At 33.3% G+C, this 26579-nt stretch overlaps 1 protein-coding gene across 1 annotated transcript in view; it reads right to left on the bottom strand.

Moving 5' to 3' along the window:
• LRP1B (LDL receptor related protein 1B) overlaps positions 1 to 26579 on the bottom strand; it is a 1835261-nt gene that overhangs the window by 281179 nt on the left and 1527503 nt on the right. The window contains exons 54-59 of the mRNA XM_055574440.1: positions 25780 to 25920; positions 24472 to 24659; positions 17447 to 17630; positions 13972 to 14057; positions 6553 to 6675; positions 4949 to 5130 (exon numbers count right to left, since the gene is read on the bottom strand). Coding sequence (XP_055430415.1) covers positions 4949 to 5130; positions 6553 to 6675; positions 13972 to 14057; positions 17447 to 17630; positions 24472 to 24659; positions 25780 to 25920 — 904 coding nt within the window. The remainder of the gene's footprint in view (positions 1 to 4948; positions 5131 to 6552; positions 6676 to 13971; positions 14058 to 17446; positions 17631 to 24471; positions 24660 to 25779; positions 25921 to 26579) is intronic.

Here is a 26579-nt window from a genome sequence, read left to right as displayed (position 1 = left end):
AGTCATTTTGGCTGAATATTCTTTGTGAGTGTGTGTTCATTGCTCAGTTATGTCCGACTCTTTGTGACCCCATGGATTGTAGCCCACAAGGTTCCTCTGTCCATGGAATTCTCCAGGCAAGAATACTGGAGCGGGTAAGCCATTTCCTTCTCTCGGGGAAATTACCAACCCAGGAATCAAACTCAGGTCTCTCACATTGTGGACAGATACTTTACTCTCTGAGCCACCAGGGAAACCTGTTCTTATTTGTACTAAAAATATAATAATAAAAACAATCATGTCTTTTTCAGAGATTCTGAGAAAGCAATATAAGCATCTAAAGTGATATAACACAGACAGATTTTTCTAATTTGTAAAATACTATAGAAGTGGTAGTGATCATCATTATCATTATCATTATCATTATTATTATTTGGAACTCCAACTTCCAATAGGTCATCCCACTTTCTTATATTTGCCCCTTTTCCTATGTTCCTCCTATTCTGAGGAAGTCATTTTTCTGTTTACCTGCCTTGCCCAAGTCTTGTAAGGTTTGTTTCATTGTTGTTGTTGTGTTGCATTACATTTTGATTTATTCCTAGCTCCTTTTTACTCTGTAAACTGGTATCAAAGTTCCACAATTATATATAGTTAATTTGCTCCCTTTGTATGAGTTTTTTTCAACTCTTTGGATATGCCATGCTCTCCTATATGTCTTTACTTTTCCATAAAACTTCTTTTTGCCTGAATTGCGTTCTGCTCTTTAGTGGACCACATAACCTGGCTAATTCATACTTCACCAGTCTTGTCCAGGAAAATCTCACTGATTCCAGTTGAGACAGACACATGTTCTGTTTTCTCGACTTTAGAGGTACTGCATTGTATGATAATTATTTGCTCATCTGCCTACTAACTGAACCAGTACTTTGAAACAGGGGTTGTATCTTTTATTTTTATACTATACCTAGAAGAGTGACAGATGTACTCTAGAGAAATATGAGTTGAATAAATGAATGAGCAGATGGATTTATTTTCTGTTAACCAGTCATAACATACTTCAATTTAATGTCTATGACAATGAATTTTTGTTATGTTGAAGTGACATTTTAAAGATAAAAGTATGCTCATTCTAATCCCAAAGAAAGGCAATGCCAAAGAATGTTAAAACTACCACACAATTGCACTCATTTCACGTGCTAGAAAGGTAATGATTAAAATTCTCCAAGCCAGATTTCAACAGTAAGTGAACCGAAACTTCCAGATGTTCAAGCCCAAATTTAGAAAAGGCAGAGGAAGCAGAAGAACCAGAGATCAAATTGCCAAAATTCATTGAATCATAGAAAAGGCAAGAAAATTACAGGGAAAAAAACCCATCTACTTCTGCTTTATTGACTATGCCAAAGCCTTTGACTGTGTGGATCTCAACAAACTGTGGAAAATCCTTAAAGAGATGGGAATACCAGACCACCTTACCTGCTTCCTGAGAAACCTGTATGCAGGTCAAGAAGCAACAGTTAGAATCAGGCATGGAATAACAGACTGGTTGCAAACTGAGAAAGGAGTACGTCAAGGCTGTATATTGTCACCGTGCTTATTTAATTTATATACAGTATACACCATGAGTAATACTGGGCTGGATGAAGCACAGCTGGAATCAAGATTGTGGGAAGAAATATCAATAACTTCAGATATGAAGATGACACCACCATTATGGCAAAAAGTGAAGAGGAACTAAAGAGCCTCTTGATGAAAGTGAAAGAGGAGAGTGAAAAAGCTGGCTTAAAACTCAGCATTCAAAAAAAAAAAAATAAGATCATGGCATTTGGTCCCATTATTTCATGGCAAACAGATGGGGAAACAATGACAGACTTTATTTTCCTGGGCTCCAAAATCACTGCAGATGGTTACTGCAGCCACAAAATTCTTAAGACACTTGCTCCTTGGAAGAAAAACCATGACAAATTTAACAGTATATTAAAAAGCAGAGACATTACTTTGCCAAAAATGTCTGTCTAGTCAAAGCTATGGTTTTTCCAGTAGTCATGCATGGATGTGAGAGTTGGACCATAAAGAAGGTTGAGCATTGAAGAATTGATGCTTTTGAACTGTGGTGTTGAAGAAGAGGCTTGAGAGTCCCTTGGACTGAAAGGAAATCAAACCAGTCCATCCTAAAGATCAGTCCTGAATATTCATTGGAAGGACTGATGATGAAGCTGAAACTCCAATACTTTGGCCACTTGATGGGAAGAACTGACTCATTAGAAAAGACCCTGATGCTGGGAAAGATTGAAGGCAGCAGGAGAAGGGGACAACAGAGGATGAGATGGTTGGATGGCATCACTGATTCAATGGACATGAGTTTTAATAAGCTCTGGGAGATGGTGAAGGAGAGGGAAGCCTGACATGCTGCAGTCCATGGAGTTGCAAAGAGTTGGACATTACTGAGTGACTGAACAATAACAATAACAAGCATAGTTATTGTTTTATATTTTATATTACAGTTTTATATTTTCTATTCTACTTTAAAATGCATATACATCTCTTCTGTATAAATTATTATTTATAAATACTAAATATATATGATATTAATCACCCCAATTTATGATTAAATTAGTACACTGATTCCCAATCAATAATAGAATAATTGGGATAATTGGATTTCAGCTGAATTTTAACATAATAACCAGAAAGATGATGTGCCTACTTATATTTTCTTTTCCATTCTTACTAACCAACATATCCAAAATGATACCACTGATGTGCTACTATTATAAGAAAGTATCCCCAAGCTACCTTTTAAATGCTTATAGATGCTTTATTAGATTAGACATTCCAATGATCTTTATCTTCCCTAAACAATCCTTGCTCTATTCTTCACTAAATATTGGAACAGAGATTATACTTCTCAAGAAAACAGGGGTAGTAGTAGTATTGGTATATTCAAAACATATGCAAATTATGATAGCAATCAGACATAGAAAAGTTTAATTCCACCTTTATTGAATACTCAGAATTTAAGCTGTCATTTTTGGAGCAAGATTGTATAATAATTTAGACAGCTATGGCATTTCCATCCTGAAGCTCATCTCATATAAACTAAAATCCAAGTTGCCCTATTGTCTCACTCTGGGGAACCAGGAAAACAGTATGAATAAAAAGTTGTCATTAAATGTTATCTGTTAGAATCTGTTTATCTTTTGTTACACGGCTTTAATCATTTCATAAAAATACCTGATTTTTCTGTTTCTTGGGTTATAATCTGGGATTCCATATCATACTTCAAATATTATTTAAAATTGAATCAAAGGAGTCTTTCATAATATCTGCAATAATTTAATATTTTATCATCTTAATTGATACTTTTGGCAGGTTTATATTGATGATAAGTTCAGACTGCATCAGTTTATGGGTTAATAACTCTCACCTGGGAGAAATAAACCTTAATGCTAGATTCAGCTGTGTTCACTAGGGTAGGATACATTTTGCTTTATAAATAGGAAATTTCAAAATACTGTTATTAACAAATAATGCTTCTTTTATTTAGAAAATAAAGCATCTTGAAAATTATGAGATAAGAGCTAAGACAGACATACTGATTTGAAGAAAAGGACAATGGACAAACTAAAATATCTTCTGATAAAATACCAAATGACTCAAATATACATATTCTTTTGAATGAATGATGATGATAGCCAAACAATATCTGACCATTATTTCTTGTAATATCTATAGAATCAGACTCCACTGTGACTCTGTTTCATTTAAAATAGAATTGATACTCTTTTGTTACTATGGTAAAGAAAATATTTTAAAAGGTAACAAAATAGTCCACATAATTATATAGTGAAAAGTTAAAACTTACACCACTACCTTGGAAACAATTTGTAGTATTTACAGTACAAGTCTTCCCCATTAGGTATTGCTTTTACCCAAATTAATATTTAAAATTAAGCTCCATGCACACTATAATATGATCACTTTGTCAATTATAAACATGAGACAGTAAAATAGAGATACATTATATTAGCAAGAAGTAAAATTTAATTATTGCATATGGTAAAAGCAGTGATTTCGTGAACTATTTAATGGGAAATTAATTAAGACAGCAGAAAATTCAGAGCACTAGAATTAGTATAATACTTTTTTATTGCAAATGTGTGATATTTTTAAAAAGCAAATTTTCTCTAAATTTGTTACTTTAAAAACATGTTCAATAGGTTGAACTTCTACAGAGATCATTTTGGAGTATGTAATCACTCAAATTATAGTATTAAAAAAAGAGAATGATATGCCTTCTCTACCTACCAAAATAACATAATTGAAAGTTAATGATAATGATCATAAAATATAGAACTTTAGCAAGCAGCTTTGACACTTAAATGTGTGTTCATCCCTCATCTACATTCTCCAGCCAGCTGTCCTTGATCCTTATGATGACTTGTTCTTCATTCTCACAAAGAAATGCAAATAAAATCCAACACTAATATCATTCTTCCCTGATATTCCCACTATGCTTTCCCTATGAATGCGTGGATAATGCACTGTTATTTATTATTCATAGACACTACTTATGTCTCCTGCTGTAAAGTTGTTCAGGAATTGCAATACCTCCATTCTTGACTACTACAAATGCTGCAAAACAGTATCCAAGAGTTTATCTTTGCTTCTCTTTCCTCCAAGATTTAAAGGCATTATAATTGGGTAAAACTGTTTTATTCATTTCATACACTTATTGGTTTGTTAGAAGAGCTGTGTTTAAAATCTTAAAAAATACTTGCTCTAAAATTCCATCATTTTAATTTTCTCTTTCTCTGTGATAGTCATATTTGTATTTTTGATTTCTCAGTTAAAACTTCTACACATTTACACTTTTAATTGGTTCCCAGGTTAAAGTCTACAGACCAGGATTTACCATATTGAACATAATCCACAGTCTTAAGCTTTAAGATTTTCAATGTTTGTTACAAACCCAGCACGAGGATCTAAAGACAGGTCCCTGGGAAACTTCAGCCTTTTGCTAACAAGTATAGTAGGGTATAAGCCATTAAGTTTGGATACTTCAATGATCCTTTTTTCTGTGTCAGACCAATAGAGGTTTTTTCCAATCCAATCGACAGCAAGTGCATTGGGGACGGCTGTGTTATGCACTACCTAACAAAATAAGAATTTAAAAAGTTAACATTTTAAATGCCTAGAATAAGAACAAAGCAATTACTTCTTGATTTTTTTAGAGATACATAATTGTATTTAAACACTGAAATGGAATTTAGATAAGCACAACATATAGAACAATTTACCTAATAAAATTACTTATTTGTTTGTGAGATTACTCAATATGTAATCAGGCCCCTAGAAATTCCATAAAGGTTTAATGAAAGAAACACCAAAATAGAAAGTTGTTGGATGGCTACACAGTTATTTATTACATTTTCATTACAGTTTACTTATTCTCTCAAAATCTGGGGCAAAAATTCTATTACAGGTAGAGGCACACCCATACTAGCATGAAAAATAATTGATATCATCTATTAATAACAGGTTCTGGGGGAGATATCAATTAATTCAACACTCCCCCAACTGTCTTTGCCCTACTTAAACTACCTATTACAAAGAAAGAAAGAATATAAGCAAAAATATACATTAAATATTTAACCTAACCAAAGGGAAGTATAAATGTATTCATTCAACAGTTGTGTTCAATTGCAACCTATGTCAAATATAATAAGGATATAGGCTATGTATGCACAAATATGCTGTATATAAAAAACTAATAACATTTATTCTGAATTATGCAACCTACTGATTATTTTGGTATTATATATATGTGTGTGTATATATATATATATAAGTATATATCTAATTTCAAGATTTCATTAATATTTTAAAAATTAATTGCTTCCACCAAAGCTCTATATACAATATTATAAATGGCTTCAAATTTTTTTAAGTAATAGAAGGGTTCAATCTACTTGAATCTGAACTTCTTTTAATATATTTTACTACATATATACAGTGCAAATGATTTTATTTTAAAACCCAAAATAATATAGAAATGGTGTCAAGTAGAGTAGTTCACATCTAGAATGTGACATGTGTTTAATTTTGATGCTCTCCACTCAAAGCATTCATGATTTTACACAAACGTATTCAACTATTTCCTTCTATAGCAAAATAATAGTGCTATAATTTCAATCTACATTCTAATAATTATTTTTTTCAATTTCAAATTCTCTAACTCAACATTTTCTTTCATATAAATCAACACAATTAAATCTCAGGCACTAATCATTCAAGCTGTAAGTATTCCTCACATTTTATAGGGTTGTGAATATAAGTTACAGATTTTTTTACTCAATTTGATTTTTATCTTATAGAATCATGTTATAATGAAACATGGATAAGAATCTTCAATTTCATATTTAAAATATATATTAACACCCTGTACAAACGTGAAATTCAAACCAACCTAATACATTCTATGAGTCATGTCATTACCATCAAATAACATTTTCTATTCAATTTAACCATACCAATACAATATTGAATTATCTCATCATTGTAATATCTAGATACCTTAATATCACTTCCATTTAAACACATTCTATTTATGCGACTGCCATTGGGTCGACTGGAATCAATCCAATAGATAAATTCTTCTCTGTAATCAAAGTCTATACCAATAACATTGTTTAATCCCTAAAAATAAAAAAGAATATATTTGAATAATAGTTAACAGAAATCTTACAATATTTTAAGAATTCATAAGAATCAATATTTCCTTTTGAATCTAAATGGTTACAGTTTTACAATAAAAATCATCTGTGACCAATTCTTTGTAAAAGCATCATATGTTTACATTTTCTCTATATCATACATGTAAGATGTTGCATAGTTTATTTGAGCATATTTCCAAATAGGAAACATATTGGAGTTTAAAGAGTTTAAAGAAAGCAGTTTAAGTAAATAGTCAATAATATGGTAAAAATTTTCTTTTAGAGCGATAAAGGAAAAGATTTTCATTTTAGGTAAACATTAATTTGATGCTATTATGAGTATACATCTAAATTGAAAAGGTAGACAATCCCCAATAATTTAAGATGAGATTTTGATAGATATCTGATGAAAGTCAGAAAAAGATTTTCAAAGTTTACTTTCCCTAACAGCCTTTGGTTCAACAACATACTAACAGTCTCTGTTTTTCTCATGCTTCAAGCAGCCTGTTAGGCAACACAGTGCCATATTTGAATTTAAAAGTTAAAACTTTAGTGACTATTTAGCCAAAGAGGAACTTGGTTAATATCTTTTTATTCCACGTGGTAGAAATGTGAGGAAATCCTTCCTTTCAGACTCACAGTTGTTGCATTTTTTAGCAGGTAACAAAATTGAATGGGAATTGAGCTGATGGATTTATGGATAACACAGCTCCTTTGGCTGTTTCACTGTTTCACTGATTTGATTTGAGGATTGTTCACTAGGATCTGAGAATCTTCCTAGCTGTTGAGGTGTACAAATGATTGCCCAGGGGTTGGTTTAATTCTGACCTATTGTTAAGGCTCATAGATTTAGCATCCCAATGGGCTAACAAAACTTGAATCAAGATTGCAATTGTGTTAACTCACTTTGAGGGTTGAATATTAATTTATTAATATATAAACTCTTATATATTAAAAATAATTGACATTACAGACATTTGGCAAAGCCCCAGAGATATTTGCCATATCTTTCTATCTGATGTAAGATTTTTACATAAATATTTACTCTGAAGTTGTCATTAAAGTCACAAATTGGTTTAGGGGTCGCTTATGAGTTCTTATAATCCTATAAGTAAGGATTAGCATCTCCAAGGCAATTGTTCTTTGTTGTTTTGTTTTCTTGTGGTTTGATTTGATTGCATTTGGGAAAGGATGTGTGCTCAGTTGCTCAGTGTGTCCCATCCTTTTCGACCCCATGGACGGTAGCCCATCAGGCTCCTCTGTTCACAGGATGATTCTGGCAACAGTACTGGAGTTCGGTTGCCATTTCCTCCTGCAGGAGATCTGCCTGACCAGCGACTGAACCTGAATCTCCTGTGACTCTTGAATTGGCAGGTGGACTCCCACTTGAGCCACTTGGGAAGTCCTTGGGAAAGGGTGGTTAATTCCTAAATCTGAGTTCAGTTTCCACATTTATTCTCAAAATTCAGAATTTTATAATAACACTGCATCAGAGATACACACTTTTTAATAAAACTCTGGCAAAGGCTAAATTTTTGCTGTTTAGATTTTACTTATTTCCAGTGACTTCCAAGACTAAAAATCGCCTATGTGTGGAACTCAGAGCAGGTTCTGGCAAAACTGATTTTTTTCTTCTCGTAGCCAGGCTAAATTCTCAGGGTGATAGTGTTGAAAATCATTGGCTCAAATCTTATGCTTTCATTTGTCTTAAAAGAAGCAATTGTTTTCTTCAGTTCCAGATTATAAAGTCAACCCTAAATAGCTTAACCCTGCTATGCCCAGATGAATAAATACAAATATACTTCTTTCATATGGCATCACTAATCAAGAACAATGATTATAAATGCTAAAAAAAATGCAACTAACATTCAGTCTCAGATTCAAAAGATTCATTAAATATTCATTTGCACACTAAAATTTGGAGGACTCCCTAACTAAATACACATAAGCATTCAATCTAAGAAGTTATCTATGCAAAATCAATCAAGGTTCTAAATCATAAATTGAATATACTCCAAGTTTTGTAGAGCGCTTAATAAATTCAATAGTAGTCTATGATCTTGTATTCAAAAGCACTTTTCTTTGAAAGAATAAGGTATGGGTTAGGGTTCTGTGATGGACTGGCAATGCAGATAGGTAAATTAGAGCTCTTTAAGAACGATATGGACAGAAACTTGTTTCTCACTTTAGCAAAGATTTACCCACAATCTCCAGTCTTGGCAGAATTACCCTATTCCATTCTTTATAATAATCAATTTAGATAATGAAAATCTAGTTCCAAACTTAGCAAGTCAACTATAATAAATTAAATCCGTGGATGCAGAGGAATTGAAGCTTAGATTCTGACATATGTATCAAGACAAATTAGTTATTTTCCTACAGCTTTACTATTAATCTCTACAGAAAACAGTGCAAAACTCTTTTTGAAGAATCATATGCAAGGAACATTAAAACAGTCAAGGGCATGGTCAAAATAATGTCAAAAAGCTAGAGTCATCCCAGTGGTTTCAGAGCTGAAAATTGGTTTCATCAAAATCCTACTTGCTTCTTTTATTTCTGTGGTTGAAGACTTGTACCCTTTGATTCAAGATGATTAATTTAGAAAATTGTGTTTTGTTTCTTTATACAATTTTACTGGAATGAAAGGCACTGCTAGAATTGAATTGGATAACATATTGGAAAGCTTCTTGATTAATTTTCATTTCTAAAATCCATGTACATTTTTAAATGTGTTATATGAATTTAAGTTATAGCTATCTTAGCTACAACTATATTTTAGAATATATAGGGTAAAAATGTTCTACCAGTTGTTATAATTTTATGCTATAAAACTTCATGAGATTGCTACTAATACAATAAAGAGAACTAATAAAACTAATAAAACTAAGGTATCAGAGTAAAATTTAAGATATTAGAGCAAATTATTCTTCCTAATTAACTATGCACAAAATTTCCAAAAAATTAAGGCAAGGATGTTGTCTTTTGATTTATTTTCACTGGGATAAAATGTGGAGAGACAATTGCTGATATTTTCTACTTCAGTCTACATATGTAGAAAAATCTTTGAGGAAAAAACATGGTTTTACTCCCTAGAACTCCTTGAAACTTTCTACAATGCTATGATGAAATTGTGGTTAAAAACAAATTTCCTAGGAAAAATGGTATACTTCAAGCAACCCACAGTCAAAACTTTAAAGCTTGTCTTTAATTTCTTGGGTCATTACATCCTTACTCAGTGGTCACCACTAACAAATGCTCTCCAAAGACACAGGTGTCCAGGGTCCGAATGGATTTCTTTATCTTCCTCATACCCTCTTCATTTCCATAAAATACACTAATTGTCTGAAATTCATACCGTCTTAAGTACTAATGATTCAGTTCAGTTCAGTTAAGTCATTCAGTTGTGTCCAACTCTTTGCGATCCCATGAACTGCAACACGCCAGGCCTCCCTGTCCATCACCAAATCCTGAGCCTACCCAAACTCATGTCCATTGAGTCGGTGATGCCATCGAACCATCTCATCCTCTGTTGTCCCCTTCTCCTCCTGCCCTCAATCTTTCCCAGCATCAGGGTCTTTTCAAAAGAGTCAGCTCTTTGCATAAGGTGGACAAAATATCAGAGCTTTAGCTTCAACATCAGTCCTTCCAGTGAACACCCAGGACTGATCTCCTTTAGGGTGGACTGATTGGATCTCCTTGCAGTCCAAGGGACTCTCAAGAGTCTTCTCCAATGCAACAGTTCAAAAGCATCAATTCTTCAGCACTCAGCTTTCTTCACAGTCCAACTCTCACATCCATACATGACTACAGGAAAAACCATAGCCTTGACTTGACAGACATTTGTTGACAAAGTAATGTCTCCACTTTTTAATATGTTGTCTAGGTTGGTCAAACTTTCCTTCCAAGGAGTAAGCATCTTTTAATTTCATGGCTGCAATCACCAACTGCAGTGATTTTGGAGCCCCCAAAAATAAAGTCTGACACTGTTTCCACTGTTTCCCCATCTATCTCCCATGAAGTGATGGGACCAGATGCCATGATCTTAGTTTTCTGAGTGTTGAGCTTTAAGCCAACATTTTCACTCTCTGCTTTCACTTTCATCAAGAGGCTCTAGTTCTTCTTCACTTTCTGCCATAAGGGTGGTGTCATCTGCATATCTGAGGTTATTGATATTTCTCCCAGCAATCTTGATTCCAGCTTGTGCTTCTTCCAGCCCAGCATTTCTCATGATGTACTCTGCATAGAATTTAAGTAAGCAGGGTGACAATATACAGTCTTGATATACTTCTTTTCCTATTTGGAACCAGTCTGTTGTTCCATGTCCAGTTCTAACTGTTGTTTCCTCACCTGCATACAGGTTTCTCAAGAGGCAGGTCAAGTGGTCTGGTACTCCCCTTTCTTTAAGAATTTTCCACAGTTTATTGTGAACCACACAGTCAAAATTTTGACATAGTCAATAAAGCAGAAATTGATATTTTTCTGGAAATGTCTTGCTTTTTCGATGATCCAGAGGATGTTGGGAATTTGGTCTCTGGTTGGCAACAGTCTAATATTTTATCACCACTAAGTTAAACACTAAAAGAATGTGTGCATTAAAATGGTTTGGTTATACAAGATGGATGTAGATAATGCAGAGAGAAAAATCATTTTGATCCATTAAGAACAATCTCTGATAATATATTAGCCAAAATATGAAAAAGATAAAAAAAAAAAAGATAGCAGCAGAAATGTCTCAAGTAACAGGGTTGGAAGATAAAGCAAGGAGCTGCCGCTGGAGCTCTTTTACAGTTCTTTCATGATGGCAATAAATACTTTTACTGTATTAGTTATATTTGTGGTTTTCATCTAAGCTTATAAATAGAGTATTCTAAGAAAGAGAACTTTTCTCCCTTTGAGAGAGAGTCTAAAAAGAGGAAATGCTGAAAACAAGCAAAAATACTGTAAACAGAAAATATAAACATGTCAGTACAAGAGACATGTCAATTCCAGAGACAATACAAGAAATTCAATAGTTTGCACACCTAACTTTGAAGGTATAGGCATGCTTACAGAGGGTATGGGGATATACTTTTAAGATAAAAAGATAATTTTCAATATTTTTTAAGTTTGATATCAACTTAAAATGTTATGGTGGCTCAGTGGTAAAAAATCCAACTGCAATGCAGGAGATGAGGGTTTGATCCCTGGGTTTGAAAGATTGCCTGGAGGAGGGCACGGCCACCTACTCCAGTATTCTTGCCTGGAGAGTCCCATGGACAGAAGAGCCTGGCAGGCTCCAGTTCACAGAGTCACAAAGAGTGGGACATAACTGAAGCGATTGAGCGTGCAGTAGAAATAAGTTAAATAATGTAGAAAACATTGGGGAAATAAAAACAATTCCAGTTTAAAGCAGTTATGTAAACTTAATACCTATGGGTATTACTCATCTCTTAAAGAAATGGTTATCTAATTCTTATATTTTAACTAGATTTTAATTTTTATAAAGAACTCAAAAATATTTTATATTTTACCCAATCTCTTAAGGTGCAAAATTAGAGACAAGAGGCAGTGCAATACAGTGGATATTGGTGGCATCCTCCAAACTTAAGAGCAAGAGTCTAAACCTCACAGACATTCCTGAATAAGACAAGTATACATGTAAGCACACATAAAGTTCGAGGACACTGGTGAATTGAGAGCATGGGTTTTATATCAAAGTGGCAGCTGCCACCCACCTGGGATTGTGCCCGTTCAGGGATGTGAGCCTAGCAATGCTTCACCGTCCTATTTTTTCATGAATAGCCAGAAATCTGGATTTTCATGTGAAAATTTCATTTTCAGTCTGTGACTTAGAGAGAAGCTGGCAATTCCAGCTCTTTTTGGAATAGCCAACATCACACTTGCTAACAAATATTTGCACTTAAAGTAAGACTAAATTTCTAAGCAGTATGGATGAAACTCTAACAATAGGAATGGAGGTACCCATGAGAGAGCAAAAAAAATATTTTAGTTAAGCATTCTTTATGTTGTTGAAAAATCCATACATGGATGACCTTTATCATCTAATGCCTCATGCAGGCATAAACATACTATGAGAACGTGAAACATCCTTATTTTTGGTACACTTGTTATAGACAGTAATATCACATAATCATGTCACTACTGCACATTTTGGGGCAAAGACAAGCTTGCAGCAGGACAGATACAAGCCCAATCATTCCAAAGAAGCTACTTTTCCTGACAATTAAAGATAGGCTAAAATTAACTATGATTTCTCTAGCCCATGTAATAATCAGTCTAGTTTAATGATTTGATTTTATGCTATTTTCACTGTAGATTGAGAGGGAAAAACAAAAAGGTTGAGGTAAGCAATTCACATTTCTATTCTGTCATAAATGAAAACCATTCCTTTTCATCCCAAATAGTATGTATAAACACTGACAATAGAACTTAACATCACAATAGATCAGCAGTTCAGATTCTCAAAGTAGATGGGTTGAGGGATGACCATGGTAAGGCTAAATATATGTATCTCATAACCTTTAAACCATGACTGGATTACAGTCATACTTTTGCTCCTTTGCTAGTTCCAGATTTGAAAGGCTGCTGCTGCTACTGCTGCTGAGTCACTTCAGTCGTGTCCGACTCTCTGCAACCCCATAGACAGCAGCCCACTAGGATGCCCCGTCCCTGGGATTCTCAAGGCAAGAACACTGGAGTGGGCTGCCATTTCCTTCTCCAATGCATGAAAGTGAAAAGTGAAAGTGAAGTCGCTCAGTCATGTCTGACCCTCAGCCACCCATGGACTTCAGCCTTCCAGGCTCCTCCATCCATGGGATTTTCCAGGCAAGAGTACTGGAGTGGGGTGCCATTGCCCTCTCCGTTTGAAGGCTAGGGATCATCAATCCCATGTTAGTCCTTAGTTCTAGGAACAGAAACTTAAAGTTCTGGAAAAGATGTTTATTTTTAAATCTCATGGATGGGGTCGGGGCAACTTGGTTAACACACAAAATACCTTAAAAAAGAATTTTATACCTTCTCTAGCTATTCTTAAGACAGTATTTTAGATATTTTAAAACAGTTTTTTCCTTGCATTAATTATATTTTGCATCTGTACTTTCCTTGATATGGTGTGATATTACAAGTTGGAGGACCCGGACAATTCAAACAAAACAAAGTTTATGGTAATCATATAGGCATGCATGCTTCAAAAGTTCTAATTATGAGGTATTGCTACAGATCTAATTATATCTGGAGTGAGCATATTAAATATTAGCAGATCAGCATGGAAATGTCATACCTGTTTTAAAAGTGTGTAGTTGGAGCCATCAGTGCTAATTTTCCTTATCTCATGATGATCAGCAAGAATTAGAAAAGGCTCTTCATCTAAATACCAAGACAAAAAACATGTTAGACTTTTAGTAGTTTGGGTTTTCAACTTGGCCTAGTTTCAGTTTAGTTACTCTAGCCACGCAACTTCAGATGCTGCGCCCTCTGGTAAATTAATCATTACAAAATTCCTACTGAGCACCTCTGCTGGTAATAATATGAGAAGAAAGCAGATACCTGTGCAGTACAGAAAATCTAGACAACTCCAAATCCCTCTCTTTCCCTCAAGTTTCTTGAATATTAAATTATCTAATTTATTTGAAATTAGTGGAAAATATCTACTGCTAAAATCTTGCTTTTTGTCATTTTTTTTAAAGTGGAATACAGTTGATTTACAATGTTGTCTTAGTTTCAAGTGTACAGCAAAGTGAATCAGTTATATATATACATATATCCATGTTTTAAAAGATTCTTTTCCTATCTAGGTCAATACAGAATACTGAGTAGAGCTTCCTGTGCTATACAGTAGGCCCCTATTAGTTATCTGTTTTTTCATATAGTAGTATAGTAGTGTATATGTCAAACCTTATTTCTCATATGGTACAGATGAACTTAGTGACAAAACAGAAATAGAGGCACAAATGTAGAAAACAAACCTATATTTACTGGGGGAAAGGGGTGATGGAGGGGAAAAAATCTTACTTTTAAATGAAATTCTGAGAAGTATAATCTTCACCTTAGAAATCTATAGTACCGCTAAACAACATTCCTACTACTGAAAAGTGAAAGTCACTCAGTCGCATCTGACTTTTTGCAACCCCATGGACTACATAGTCCAAATGGAATTCTCTAGGCCAGAATAAATCTGAAAATTCTTTCCTGATAACCATATAACGGGCTTATGCTCTCAGAATAACTTCCAAGAGTTTCACTGCCTACATGAACTTTTTCCATGTACCTGGGGGCTTCTTTTAAGTAGAAGTCTATATCCTTCTTATTTGTTCAACATGCGTTAATATCTTATTTGTTCTAGAATCTAGGAAATACAATAAGAATAATCTAACCATGATTCATATATATAAAGATAAAACTCATTTTAAACATCTTTGTTTCTAAAATGCTTTATATACTTAGTTTCCTGGTGAGCAAATTTAATATCAGCATATATTAGAAAAAACAATGAAAAAGGTAATCACTTTAATTTTATGAGGACTTTATGGCAGAAAGTGAAGAGGAACTAAAAAGCCTCTTGATGAAAGTGAAAGAGGAGAGTGAAAAATTTGGCTTAAAGCTCAACACTCAGAAAACAAAGATCATGGCATCTGGTCCCATCACTTCATGGGAAATAGATGGGGAAACAGTGGAAACAGTGTCAGACTTTATTTTTTTGGGCTCCAAAATCACTGCAGATGGTGACTGCAGCCATGAAATTAAAAGACGCTTACTCCTTGGAAGGAAAGTTATGACCAACCTAGATAGCATATTCAAAGGCAGAGGCATTACTTTGCCAACAAAAGTCCGTCTAGTCAAGGCTATGGTTTTTCCAGGGGTCATGTATGGATGTGAGAGTTGGACTGTGAAGAAAGCTGAGCGCCGAAGAATTGATGCTTTTGAACTGTGGTGTTGGAGAAGACTCTTGAGAGTCTTTTGGACTGCAAGGAGATACAACTAGTCCACTCTAAAGGAGATCAGTCCTGGGTGTTCATTGGAAGGACTGATGCTGAACTGAAACTCCAGTACTTTGGCCACCTCATGTGAAGAGTTGACTCATTGGAAAAGACTCTGATGCTGGGAGGGATTGGGGGCAGGAGGAGAAGGGGTCGACAGAGGATGGCTGGATGGCATCACTGACTCGATGGACATGAATTGACATGAGTTTGAGTGAACTCTGGGAGTTGGTGATGGACAGGGAGGCCTGGCGTGCTGCGATTCATGGGGTCGCAGAGTCAGACATGACTGAGCGACTGAACTGAACTGAAGACTTGATATTTGCTAAGATCCCAAATGTTCTAACCACAAAAAAGAAATGGTAATTATGTGAAGTGATGGAAATGTTAACTATTAATAATACTGCTGTAGTAATAATACTGCAATATATAAGTGTATCAAATCAATACATTGTATACTTTGAATGTTATATAATACGTCAATTATGCCTCAATAAATTCTGGGAAAAATATCTATCCTGTATTTAGCAAAAGATTTATGATTCAAGGACAGTTATGTTTCTATCAAAATTTACTAGTTTCTATTTATTATTGCTAATTGAAAACAATTATCTTATGGATACACTATGTAACAAGACCCAAACTAAAAATGATTAGCATTCATCATTTCTACACAACCCTTTGTGAAAAGTTTAAGGTAATGGAAATATTGATTGGTTTTTTGATTTAATCTCTTTTTCTTGCTCAGTGTCAGTAAATGATAATATAATAAGCAGTGAGCTGGCAAAAAAAATTAAAATATGGTATCCTGGCAAATAAAACAATGGGCTTCAAATAATATGCAAATTGCTTCAGAGGTGAATACTCCAAGAATAAGTAAGAGTGGAATGAAAAATTTAAAGGAGTTATTGTTTTCTCCATATGTGCAAAATTGTAATCAGTTAAAAACTTAACATTTTAATTTCTATCCTGTTATTTATTTGATAAAAGTAGATAAGAAAACATCTATTGCTTTAAATGTTGTCATCAACATAAATGTATATGAGAAACTGGCAATGTTATTTGATTCATTATACTCATTATCAAAGTAAGAGGAATAGAGACAACTTAAAACCATTTTTTTGCCCATTTTAGGTTATTATTATATACTATTTTGCATCATTTTAATGAGCATGGTTTTATCCCCTGATGAATCATATTTGTTTTAAGTTATAGGACATGTTTTATTGAATTTTCAGGCTTACTAAGTTTAACACACTACTGGAAATAAACATAAGTTTAATAATACTTGTCTAATCATGGGAAGAATTCACATAGTCTTACATGGATGACTTATTTCTACTGTTGCCATCATTATAACTGTTATTATTATTCTTATTTACGTGTTTTCTCCTTGGCACACATATATGAGGGTGTGTGGTATAGGGAGAAGAAAAACAATTATTAGGACACTCTCACAACAGGTTCTTTAATAGTTTTGGCCAAACCTGCTCCCAAGAGCTTGTTATACAGCAGAAAGCAGTGCTAGTTTTTTACTTGTTCTCACAATCTACAAAACACTTAATAATTCACAAGACCAAACTGTAATGGTATTACAAACTGAGCAATGTGTGGACAACACACCAAGTCAGAGCGATGGATTCTCAATCAAGGTAAGTAGAGGAGAATTTTGACTTATTAGCAACATCAAGGAGGAATGAATTCCATAAGAATAGCTATGCAATCAAGGATTCATACGTATAACTGAGGCTGGATCAGTGGACAAGTTCAATTCAATACCTGAGAGTGACTTGCAGCCATTTGGATTATCAGGTTGTATTTCATATCCATCTGTACAGAAGCACTTGTAGGTTCCATATGTATTGATGCATTGCTGGCTACACGGAAAGCCCAAAGAGCATTCGTCAATGTCTACACATGTTTTACCATCATCCTTCAGTTGAAATCCAGGCCAGCATTTGCACTGGAGAATGAAAAATGAGCATAATAAATTTATACCATTGTCATTGTCTCTTCCTATTGGATGTCCATTTAGCATGATTCAAGCAAGAAAATCATTGAAGAATAGATAATGCCAAGTTTTTCTATCCTGCAGCAATTAAACATTAATCAGAATTACATATATGGTGTACAGCTTATGTTTAAAAAGCATTCTCCCTAATATCTTCATTTGACCTTCTGAGGTTGACAAGATTACAAAAGTTAACTGGCGTTAATCAGCAAGCCATGGTGGCTAGAGAATGGCAAGGAAAAACTAAATCATCAAATTCCTCTGTTTCTTTTTCTTTTTTTGCATTATATTGAACTTTTAGAAGGCTGTTTTAACAACCATAAGGATTAAGCATTATATGAAGCTCTAAAGGTTACTAATACTGACACATATGTTTAATTTCATTAGAGTCTTACAGAAATCTATGATGTAGACACTATTACTAGTTAACCCATGAGAAACCTAGATGCACAAGGATGAAATTGCGTAGATAAAGCCAGTTGGAGAGCTTGCTCTTGCTGTAATTTTTAACAAATATTAAGGCTTATTTACTATATATTGGCAAGGTCTGATTACCAAACATGTTGTTGCCTGGAGAAATAATAAAATTAACATAGTTTCTCCACTAAAATTAAATCAATGTGCATCATCAGATATTTTTTCTTGGTATCTCTATCATGTTCTATACAACCTTCTTATGTGATACTTACTAACTGGCATATCAGTTCTCAGTACAATGTCATGCAATGTACGTCTTTGCATTCCTGAAAATAATGAGGGGTTATGATTGGTCTTTCAGTTGTATATTCAGCACCTGCCAGGTAGCATATGGGAATTATAATTACATAAAATGAACTTATAATTGGTCATACCATTATGATCATATTAACCTTAAGATTATCCTATATAGCCTTTGAATAAAGGAACCTGTGAGTACCGAATAGGAATGTGAAGTCGGAACTCTAAATTGTTAAGAAAAGCTAGTATTCATTACAAACATTTGAACCTATGTATCCATTTGCAAAATATTAGAGAGAGAGATGTGTGCTTTTTATTAAATAATCATCAAACAAATAATTGAAGGGTAGAATTTCAAAGTACAAAAAATGGGGTTCATTGTGTGGAGAAGGACCATTAGCTTCACCTGAAAGTGCTCAAAAGATAAATGAATAATATTTCCAAGTCATTTTACATAAAAATGAATCTCTTTACTCCTTGGCACTTTTATCTTCAATATTTATACCAATATTTATCTAATAATTCTAAACCATTACAGAGGATTTATTTTGTAATCTCCGGAATCCATTAGCAAGCCAGCAAATCAAAGCAAAAGCCACAACATAATTTCCCAAATTCTCCTCATCAGATCATAGCTTTTGACAGTATTACTTTCCTTGAGAAGACTCATCCTACCACCAGATAAGGAAGTCAGGGGAATTGGTGCTTTTGCTATGTTCAAAATAAAAAAGAGACTGTGTGTGTGAGAGAGAGATGCTAAATGTCACTGAAATATAATTACAAATAGTTAAAATGGTAAATTCTAAGTTGTATATTTTACACAATTAAAAAACAACAAAATTTTCAAAAGGCAATTGACAGGCTGCAAAAAGATATCACTGAAACAATTGGAAATTAGATCATGTGATCATATGGAAGCCAGAAGACACATAGGCAGACACAGGATAGAGCTGAATTCAAGGGGCACTTAAGGAAAAGTGAAAGGACGTGTTATAGAATGCATTACATTCCTCTCAAAAGACTATTATATAAAGAAACAAATAGTGTCCCGATTCTAACAGGGTTTGGAGAAACTACTTTGAATGGCTAATGTCAGGTTATAGAACTACCACACTAACTAGCTGGTTTGGATAAAAACATATTTATGGAAAATTAATTTCTTGAAGGTAAAATTTGTAAAAGTTATCAAGTGTAATGGGTGGGCATTTCTATAAACAAATTAAACTATATTTAACAGCAAGTTTTTTTAAGTGTTTATGGAAAGAGATTTTTTTTAATTATTTATTTTAATTGGAGGCTAATTACTTTACAACATTGTAGTGGTTTTTGCCATACACTGACATGAATCAGCCATGGGTGTACATGTGTTCCCCATCGTGAACCCCTCTCCCAACTCCCTCCCCATCCCATCCTTCAGGGTCATCCCAGTGCACCAGCCCTGAGAACCCTGTCTCATGCATCGGAAACTGGACTGGTGATCTGTTTCACATGTGATAATATACATGTTTCAGTGCTTTTCTCTAAAGGTCCATTAACCTTGTTTTACCAAAATCATTTTTACCCACAAATAATTAAAAGGCATTTAAGAGAAATCCTACTAACATGACTGTCATAAATTGAATGAAAAATTAATAATAATCATTTTTGTCCACAAAGATAAAAGATGAAAGATTCATCTATAGTTAATTAAAAAAGAATCGTTTAAAAATGTTTCACTTTCATTTAAAAATATAATCTTTATGAAAGTGAGACATATATTCAATGTCAAGTTAATATTCCTCATAATTAAGAACTATTTCTGATTGTTTTATTTATATTAATTTTTTAGAGAAACATATTACTAGAAACAAATATAGCTGTCCAAAGCTTTCATATAACATTCAGAAAAATTTCTTTTCAGCTTTTTAAGTGATATTTGAAAATATTGATTATCTTGTATACATTAAAATTCATTTATCTCCCTAAAGTACATTTATTTTCTCATGGTAAGTTACCCTTCCATCAAAATAAGATTCTTGCTTTTTTAGTTAAGTGTTATTATTCCCTTTTGAATAGTTGGATCGATTGTTATTTGTTTTACAGCAAATGTGCAAGTTATTCACAGTCCAGAAGGTATAAATTTTGCTTTTATAAGCAATTTTCATTTTATTGGATAATTTGCAGTAGGACTTGTCTTGTTTTGCTGATACTGTAAAGAGAAATAGTTTACTGTAGAGTTTTCCCCATTCTCTGAAAAAAGAGAAATCCATCAGCTAACATTTTTTCCCCCAAAATAGAGAATTATTTTGTAATTAAGATTTTTTGTTCAATCTCCTATAAATTAATATTCAGAAATATAACATATAACAGATACATATTAAATTTTCATATATAACATAAAAGTGTGATTGTTCTTAGTTGCTCAGTTGTGTCTGACTCTTTGTGACCCATGGACTGTAGCCCACCATACCTTTTTGCTCATGGGATTCTTTAGGCAAGAATACTGGAGTGGGTAGCCATTCCCTTTTCCAGGATATACCATAAATATTATATATATATATATATGCATGTATATACATATATATAAACACAATATATAAAATATTTTCTTTGGGCAAGAGAGGGAGGAGGGAAAGAGACATGTGTACCCCAATGTTCATCGCAGCACTGTTTATAATAGCCAGGACATGGAAGCAACCTAGATGCCCATTAGCAGATCAATGAATAAGAAAGCTATGGTACATATACACAATGGAGTATTACTCAGCCATTAAAAAGAATACATTTGAATCAGTTCTAATGAGGTGGATGAAACTGGAGCCTATTATACAGAGTGAAGTAAGCCAGAAAGAAAAACACCAATACAGTATACTAACGCATATATATGGAATTTAGAAAGATGGTAACAATAACCCTGTGTACGAGACAGCAAAAGAGACACTGATGTATAGAACAGTCTTATGGACTCTGTGGGAGAGGGAGATGGTGGGAAGATTTGGGAGCATGGCATTGAAACATGTAAAATATCATGTATGAAACGAGTTGCCAGTCCAGGTTCCATGCACGATACTGGATGCTTGGGGCTGGTGCACTGGGACGACCCAGAGGGATGGTATGGGGAGGAAGGAGGGAGGAGGGTTCAGGGTGGGGAACACATGTATACCTGTGGCGGATTCATTTTGATGTTTGGCAAAACTAATACAATTATGTAAAGTTTAAAAATAAAATAAAAAAAAAATAAAATTAAAAAAAATATTTTCTTTGAATATTTAAGTTTATTATTCATTATTCTCAGTTATTTTCATTTTTTTTAATCTATTTATTTTAAATTGAAAGATAAGTACGATATTGTGTTGGTTTCTGCCATACATCACAATGGATGAATCATAGCCATATATATGGCCCCTCCCTCTTGAACCTCCCTCCTACCTCTCATTTTTTAACTGGTTTTGCTTCCCTCGGTAGATGTTTTATTTTATCCATTACATTAATTTTGACATGTGTTTATATTAGAGAGCATATACATAGCAATTTTATCAGGTATCATATACACTGACTTTTAAAATAATTAGTAAGTCTATTTTAACTCAGATTCTCACTTCATTCTATGACTCCAGAGAAGTCAAACAGAAAATACTGATATTTTAAAGGTATCAATAAACAATTATTTCAGTGTGAGGAATCTTATAAAGTAATTAAAATAGTGTAATTTAATATGATTTTCTGGGTGAGAACTATTTCTACCCAAAGTAGTTTTCCACATATGGAATCTTTAAGAAGTCAGCACTTATTACATATAGCCATTAAAAAATATTAATCCTTACTTTTAATGTTATGTCAAAGGGTGACCATTTCATATTCTATATTTTTTAAATTTTATCACAATATTGTTATGATAGATTAAAACAAATAAATCTACTTTGAAATTTAAATTTAGGCATTTAAATAGATGAGTGAATGGATATACATAATATATGATAGAAATGGATTATTATTTATAACATGACAAAATTATAGCTATTGCCTCTTATAATTTTATAACACATTTCCTGATTTGGGGGGAAATATTTCTGCATTGAAACATAAATCACCAATAATATTTTTTCTGCTTCATCAGGTTTCAAAATATGTACTACCAAAATTAATTGTCTGGTACTTACTCAGCTCATTAGGAGCTGCCCTGGCTCATCTGTCTTGCTCCCTTCTACCTACAGTATAGTGTGATGAGCCTGTGCATTTGTGTTTGAAGTCTGACATGCATGGGTGGTTAGTTGCTTCAGTTGTGTAAGTCTTACAAGTTGAAATAATTCTTCTTAATACAGTATTGGGTCTAAAAACTTTAAAAATAAATATAACTTTCTTAGTATTTTACTTTTCATCTCTATTTTAACACAGGGGAAATGATTATTATACTTTTTAGGTTATATCCATATACAGTGACCAAAGTAGTTAATTAAGTTAGTCATAATAACAGAAATTCAGAGATTATAAATGACAGAATGGTTGTTTGGCTGGATTTACCATTAGGTAGAACTGACTGTCATAGAACGTCAAGGCTGGCAGTTAAAAGCCCAAGCATCTTTGTAATATACTTTTTTTTTTCTCGCATCTTTTAAAGAAAGTCACTTAGGCCCAGATGAAACACTTAGACATAAGAAAGGTGACAACTCCTTCCAATATAAAGAGTTCTGATGTTCAAAACATCTTCCTTATATTGAACAGACTCTGTTTCCCAACTCCTAATTCCAACCTTTGAAACAACTCAGACAAGATATGCTCCCTATTCCAGTACTTCATATATTTATGTATTTATTAATGCCATTTTTATTTGACTCTTCCAAAATTATTTTTCAAACTTTAAAATTTTTATTTTGTATAAGAGTATAGTCAATTAACAATGTTGTGGTACTTTCAGGTGAACGGCAAAGGGACTCAGCCATACATATACATGTATCCCTTCTCCCTCAAACCTCTCCTCCCATCCAGGCTGGCAAGTGACATTGATCAGAGTTATAGGTGCTATGCAATAGGTTCTTGTTGGATATCCATTTTGAATACAGCAGGGTAGAATTTCATATATTTAAATACAGCTGAATAGCCATTTTGCTCTTGGTGCAATTTCTTCCAAAGGTGTGTTTTCCAGACCCCTGATGCCACTGGATGCACAAATGTGGATACAGTAAAATTTGTCAAAATTCCTCTTAAAGTGTCATGTCCCTAAATGTGCACAGTACCCCAGGTATGTCCTGATCATCACAGAATTCAGTAGAACAAAATTCTACTGACATCTGTACTACTCCTAACTAGATCAGATGGCCTCTGTGTTTCACTGAAGCCATGTTCTTTTGCTGATTCATACAGAGCTATTGTCCAGTTAAAATCACTAATTTCCAACTGAATTGCTTTTACTGAGGTTTTCCCATATTTACATAATTGATTTTAACCTAAAATACCACTTAAAGATTTAGTTTGTATGCATCCTCCATTTCAACATACTAAAATAGAGATGTTTTCTAAAGCTATTTCTGTCAGTCAATTTGTCAGTGAATCACCTTCTTCAGGAAAATGGTACCAACAAAAAGCAATTAGGATATTAGACATGATTTATCTTTTAGTGTGCCTGCACTCAGTCCTAATAATTCATGTACTCTGTTTTTTTCTTCCTGTTTATTTGAAAAAAAATATTGCATTCTCTTGTGTTGTGATAAAATATAAATGATCAGCCCATTCTACTTCAAAGATGTATGAGAGGGAAAATGAGGGAAGAAATAGGAATTTCAGAGAGCAGTATGCATATTTACCCAGCTATTAACAGCAGTATCTTTCTCAAACACTGACCTTTCTTTACTTACATTTTTTTTTATGATTACCATTTATTAGAAAGCTGAACACTTTGAATTCTTTGTCTTCATGATTATATTCTATTTATATACCACACTATTATTATGGTTCACTTGTATAGAAACTCTCCATTTAAATACTTTTAACTAACAATAATCTAATGACTTTCAGTCTTACAGCTATATTGAATTAAATAATTTTTATTATCTCAAATTCTAACCTATCACATGATTTTCTATTTTTGATGAGTACCTACCTTATAACTGACAGGAAGGTCCTGACAATCTTGAGAGCATCCACTGACCTTCTTACTCAAACACTCATTTATGTGGCAATTCCTCTCATCGGAGCCCTCACCACAGTCATCCTTATGGTCACAAAGAGCTCCACTGGGAATGCACCTGCCATTTTTGCACATAAAAAATGAACTGTTGCATGACTGTTCTGGAAAAAGAAAATAAAACAAATGGAACATAAAGGGCATGCCATTGTTTTATACTGCAATTGCTGAAAACATTCACAAATATGATAACTTGTCAGACAAAAATTATAGTAAATATAGGTATATATAAAGTGCTTTATATTCAGTGTCATATTGTATATGCAAAGAAAATCAAGGGCAAACAGTTTCATGTTCAAAACACTGCAAATATAGCTTTATATTGAAAATTAGCAATCAAAATAAGTATCAATAGCAAAATTAATGGAGTATTTCTGTCTTAATTTATATTGTGAAGAATGAGTTCAAAAGTGTAATGATAGCTTGACATTTTCCTCAAGTCATAGGTCTCTGAGAAATTGCATGTCACTGAAAATTAAGAATCTGGAATAGGTAGATATTCCTAAATTCCATTTTTTCCCTGGAAATATAACATTGACATTTTAAAATCTGGGCATAAAAAGACACTTGTGGTGAATAATAGCTGTTTCAAATATGGCTATGGAAAGGAGTTCAGGTTTTGCAGCTATTCAAAACCTGATGATTTAAACATTACTCATTATAATACATGATACAAGAAAGCCTATTAACATGTAAACTATGTGAGAAAAAAAGTAATTGGGTTTATTCTAAAATTTATAACTAGGTATTCAATCTTTGGAATGGTAAAATGAAAAATAGACCAAGTTTGGCTACATATCTATTTTCTGTTCAAATGATATGCAATTTATTTCATTTTGCCTAAGTTTGAATAATATTGACTTTATCTCAGTAAATCTCAACTTTTTTGATTAAATGTTCTATTTAAAAGGTCCATACATGGAAAGTAACCAAATAGGTCCATACAAGGAAATTATCTTCACATTAAATAATGTATTAAGAAAAATGACTTTTTTAAAGCAACAGGATGATGGATGCATATCTGTGGTACAGATTCACATTTCTAAAACTAACTCCAAAACAAGGTGGATTAGCAGGATGCTTCTATTGCATGGTGTCAGTAGAAGTATCACATAATTAATTGCATTTTCTCTCAGTGAATACCTCATGAACCTAAAAACGAGTCACAGTATTGCCTTAAAACATCAATTTTGAAATAAGCATAGTATTGTACACATTCTGTACCTGCACTTTTACATTTTGGGTTTATAGGTGCCTCATCAGAATGGTCCGTACAGTCAAAATCTCCATCACACTGCCACTGAGTATTTAAGAGACATCGCCCATCAGCACAGCTAAACTCTTCTGCATTGCATTGTCGGTACCCTGCAGGCAAAGAAACATTTTATTTCACATAACAGATATTTATTAAAGCTTCATTCATAATGTGCACTCAACCTAATTAACCATGTGTTACCCAGGCATCTTATGGGAGAAATTTCCTTTTTCTTTATAGGGCAGTTGTAATAATTGCAAGAGATATTTGTGGTTGGAAAAATAGGATTAAAGACCAGAAAAAAAGCTGGAAACAAGGCACTCTTATTTTGTTTCGACCTAAGGAAAAAAAATATATATTGCTAACAAAGTGTATATATATATATATACACACATAACAAAATACATATGCAACATGGGTGTATATATATATATATATACATATATATGCATATATACACACACATAACAAAATTTATAATGAGTATATAATCTCTGTTTACTTATTGTCTATACCCTAAAGATTTTCCTTAGAATGGAAAACAAAATCAAAGCTATTAAAAATTATTTTCAAGACTAAACTTGGTTAGGTAGAATACTAGAACATATGGATGAACTGACTCTGGATTATAATGATAATTTTCAGAAGCTATAATGTCATGTTTATGTTTGGGAAGAAGCACTGAAAGTGTAAAGAAATTGTTAAAATGAGAAAATTAAAAGCCAATTCATAGAGTAATAAGCAGAAAACTATTGTAATTATCCTACAT

Source organism: Bubalus kerabau, chromosome 3 (assembly GCF_029407905.1).
Source record: "Bubalus kerabau isolate K-KA32 ecotype Philippines breed swamp buffalo chromosome 3, PCC_UOA_SB_1v2, whole genome shotgun sequence".
NCBI lineage: Eukaryota > Metazoa > Chordata > Mammalia > Artiodactyla > Bovidae > Bubalus > Bubalus kerabau.
This window is presented reverse-complemented; position numbering and strand designations above follow the sequence as displayed.